Source organism: Galeopterus variegatus, unplaced genomic scaffold (assembly GCF_000696425.1).
Source record: "Galeopterus variegatus unplaced genomic scaffold, G_variegatus-3.0.2 Scaffold3493, whole genome shotgun sequence".
Lineage (NCBI taxonomy): Eukaryota > Metazoa > Chordata > Mammalia > Dermoptera > Cynocephalidae > Galeopterus > Galeopterus variegatus.
Genome location: NW_007729604.1, coordinates 225,302 through 229,498, shown reverse-complemented (window position 1 = coordinate 229,498; position 4,197 = coordinate 225,302). Strand labels below are relative to the sequence as shown.

The following is a 4,197-nucleotide window of genomic DNA, read 5'->3' as shown; positions in this document are numbered from 1 at the left end:
CCCCTGGGGAAGGGCTTCTGGAAGTGTAGGACTGCCGACCATGCAGGGACAACTGAAGGAATGTGTACCTGTCTCTTCCCAGTGGCACTTAAAAGAGAAGTGGGGACTGAAAAGAACCTAGCAGAAAATGGGATGGAGAAAAGACAGGCAGAAAAGGAAGTGGGGAAGGGAGCAGCTGATGTTGGGGATGTGGAGTAAAAGCACAGGGTGGTATTTGGGTCCTTGTCTAAATTCTGAGACTCCTCTGCTTTGCCCACAGAAGATGCAAAATGCAAGTTCTGGATCTACGGAATGTTCATCGGAACTTCTGGAGCCTGTGGTCTGGAGCCGAGGCTGGTGCGTGCTCACCATGGGCCATGAACGAGACGCAATCAGTGGAGGACTTTCCAGGCACAGGGGGGAAGCGGCCACTGAAGGTGTTAGTGGACCTTTGCCTCAAGGAAACAGCCCTGGATGAATTCCACACCTGCCTCTTACTGTGGGTCAAGCAGAGACAAGGTTTATTACGGCTTTGTTGTCGGAAGCTAGACATTTCTTCACTGCCCATCTGTGTTATCGACGAGGTCCTCCGCATGGTGGAGCTGGACTGTATTCAGGAGGTGCGAATGGACAGAAACTGCGATCTTCTCAAATTGGCAAGTTTTGCCCCTTTCCTTGGCAGAATGAGTAATCTTCGCAAACTCCTCCTCCACCACGTCTTTGAGATTCCAAGGATCTCCCCAGAAGAGATGAAAGAGATTATTGTCAAAATCGCCTCTCATTTTGCCAAGCTGCACCATCTCCAGGAGCTCTATGTGGAGTCTGCCGTCTTCCTTGAAGTCCACGTGCACGTGCTGCTCAGGTGAGGAAGGTTGGCGCGTTTTCCCTGCAGATCAGAGCAAAGCCTTGTGTGTGTATTTCCAGTCGACATTAATGGGCATCCCCTGTGTGCCAGCTGCTGGTGATTTAGTCAGAAGGAGACACTAGAATGTCAGCTCAGGGTCTTCTTTACTTCTCTGTCTTAAAGTGCGGTAGCAAATAAACACCCAAAGGCAGAGGGATAAACTGGGGTACATGTTAGAGACACGGGCACCGTGCTAGGAAGCTCACCACTGAGGGGTTGGGATCTAGTGAGGGTGGGTATGTGACTTCTTCTTTAGGAAGTGTGTCAGAGTTAAGATGATGGAAAACAGGAAAATGAAGAGGGCGTTGAAGCGGGGAGCGCATCAGACCTGCACGTTTCCAGATACAATCTCTGCACTCACCAGCTTTTAGAGCAGGAATGAGCCTCTAATTTTTTGTCTATAAAATGTTGCCTTGAGCTCCAGGTAAGGTGATTGGTGTGTGGGAATCGCATGATTCTGTAGTGCAGGGTGTGGGAGCAGGAGGGAAGAACTGCACAGTTATTGATGGTTTGCTGCTGATGCAGAGCTGCAAGTGAGCCCTGCAGCCGGTGACCTGGCTGATGTTGTCAGATCCTGCCTGGGTTTGTCCTTTGTGATGTCTCCTCCTAGCCTCGTCCTGCCCAGACACATGGTTTTCTGCCTGGGAGCTTTAGAGAATTTGTGGACTTGACCCACTTACACAGTGATGGTGAAAGGACTCAGACTAACATGGGATTCAGACTTGAATGACTGCCGTTTTCAACATGAGCATCCTAGGTGCTGTCCACCATCAGATGGTCAGAACGACCTTGGGCTTGCGCAAAAAGTTCTTCTCCCACCTTAAGGTCATTTTCCACCACCCTCCTCTTGCCACTACCAGTCCCCAGAACTAACCGCTTATTCTCTCCCCAGGTGCCTGAAGACCCCCTTCGAGACCCTCTCAATACACAATGGCTGGCTCTATGAATCAGACATGAGCCATCTGTTCCAGTGTCTGAGCATCAGTCAGCTAAAGCACCTGGACCTGAGGGGCATCTGCCTGATACATGTAAGCCCTGAGTCCCTCCGAGTTTTGGTAGAGAGTGTTGCAGTCACCCTCCAGACCCTGGACTTACAGGACTGTTGGATGACAAACCCTCAACTCAATGCCATCCTGCCTGCCCTGAGCCACTGCTCCCAGCTCAGGGCCTTCAGCTTCTATGGGAACTATTTCTCCATGGCTGCCCTGAAGGACCTGCTGCGCCATACAGCGAACTTGGCCAATTTAAGCCTCGAGATGTATCCTGCGCCTCTGGAGAGTTATGACCCCGATGGTGATTTCCAGTGGGGCACATTTGTCCAGCTTCGTGCAGAGCTGATGGTGATACTGAGGGTCTTCAGGCAGCCCAAGTTGATCTGGTTCAGTAGCTATCCCTGTGTTCGCTGTACAAAGTGGCAGTCCTGTCACTGGGAGGGCACCAGTTGCTACTGTTCCTTGCCTGTCTAGTCACGTGCATATATCAAGCTTTCTTCTGGGCCTTTGCAAACTGAAACTGGGATGTACATTCATTGTAAATGGAAAGCAGAACCCATCATTTCAGACATCTGCTCAGTGTGAATGGAAACAGGACAGGTGATGCAGAAGGGGGCAGGATTAGGGTGGAAATGTTGACTTGGGGACTTGATGGGAACTTCAGGTATTTGTGTCCTATAGTCTCAGAAATAAGGGTCTGAATTTCTAGAGCAGGATTTAGGCTTAAGAGGTACCTGAGGGAGCTACCCCTGCACGGATGGTTGTAAAGAAACTCGTAAATAAAGGAAACTTTATTGTAATCCTTCTATTGTCTTCCTTGTTGATTAATCTATTTTTTTCAGTTCAAACCTCAGGAATCTCCAGTTACTGATGGGGAAAGAGGCACTGAGCTGTGTGTTACCAGTGAGGTTTGGACCCTGGTTTTCAAGGTGTCTAAATGAAGATTGGTCATTTTGATCAATTCCCTGTTTACTTTTTAACTGTTTTGATCATTTTCTCTTTGTCTTTACTTCTCAGGGCATCTGTTACTTCCTGGCTTATTTCTATAGCTGTTCAGAGGGTTAATACCCACAAGGTGCACTCACAGGGCCTGGGACATTCATGCGGGCAATGATCCTGAGTCCCTGTCAGGAGCCCTCACTGCTAACCAGATGCTGAGACCCTGGCCACTCATGGGTGGACCCAGAAGCCTCAGTTCCCGGCCTTTGGCTGTCATGGGAGAAGGGCTATAGTGCACAAGCTGTGGCCCCCACACTGGAAGGGGACGTCTCCACTGCATACTAGGTGGAGCCTGTGGGCCTCACCAACCCATGTGTCGGCCTGATGGGGACTGGTCTTTCTTGGATTAGAGTAGTTGTATGTGGTAAATACATCCAAACTAAAATATAGAACACTTTAAAAATATTTCTGTGGCACATGTAAGTAATTACATCCTTTGGGGGTCTAGGTCATATTGATGAGAGTTTGACCTTCCCGCAACACCTCCCTTCTCTCCCTATCAAAAGAGACAAACAGCGCATTTTGAAATCAACATGTCATCAAAGGATGGATAATGACAAAGTACCAGTGGGTACATGAGCGACCTCACCTGTGCTGACTGATTCTAACCAAAGGGCACCCTCGTGAGGCTCCCTGCTGAGGCTTGGAGGCTTGTGGTGTTGGGCAGGGACCTTAGCCAGGAGCCTTGGTTTCTCTGTAAATCAGGATCATGATGCGCACCCAGCTCATGGGACCCTTGTAGGATCCAATGAGATGACGCACCTTTAGGACTTGCATGGGACACGGTGTGCAGTAGAGCTCAATAATTGCATCTCTTCCTTCTTTTTCCCTCCTAGCAGAAGACCCCAGCATTCTCCAGCCTTCAATCTTTCCCTGTATTCCTGATACCAGGGAGGAGGAAGGGAGCATAGGACACACCGTGGGACTCAGCTTGTACCTGGGGCCACCACTGAATCATGATTCACCCAAACAGCAGAGCTTTAGCCGCCAGCAGGGCAGGGAGGACCCGACCGGATTCATCTCTAGGGATCAGGGGATAAAAATTTCCAAACCATAGGATTTGTGTTCCATCTGCTGGTAGGTCAGACCAGATGTAATAAGTTAGTGTTACAAGCAGGACTGTATTGTATGGTATTTTTAAAACTCTGCTATTGTGCAAAGGCTATTTGAGTCTAAATACCTGTGTTGTGATTTATATAAATACTGAAGATATGTAAATTGCCTTTTTTGATTATAAAGGAAATCTAATACTTTTAAAGAATGCAATGCAATATCAAAAAATGTTTACTTGGGGCTGGCCCGGTGGCGCACTGGAGAGTGCGC

At 48.8% G+C, this 4,197-nt stretch overlaps 1 protein-coding gene across 1 annotated transcript in view; it reads left to right on the top strand.

Annotated features, from left to right (window-relative positions):
• The window catches only part of LOC103600878 (PRAME family member 12-like), a 3,915-nt gene extending 1,566 nt beyond the window's left edge, over nucleotides 1-2,349 (top strand). The window contains exons 3-4 of the mRNA XM_008585210.1: nucleotides 260-841; nucleotides 1,776-2,349. Of these exons, the coding sequence (XP_008583432.1) occupies nucleotides 260-841; nucleotides 1,776-2,349 (1,156 nt within the window). The remainder of the gene's footprint in view (nucleotides 1-259; nucleotides 842-1,775) is intronic.
• Nucleotides 2,350-4,197: the final 1,848 nt, after the last annotated feature.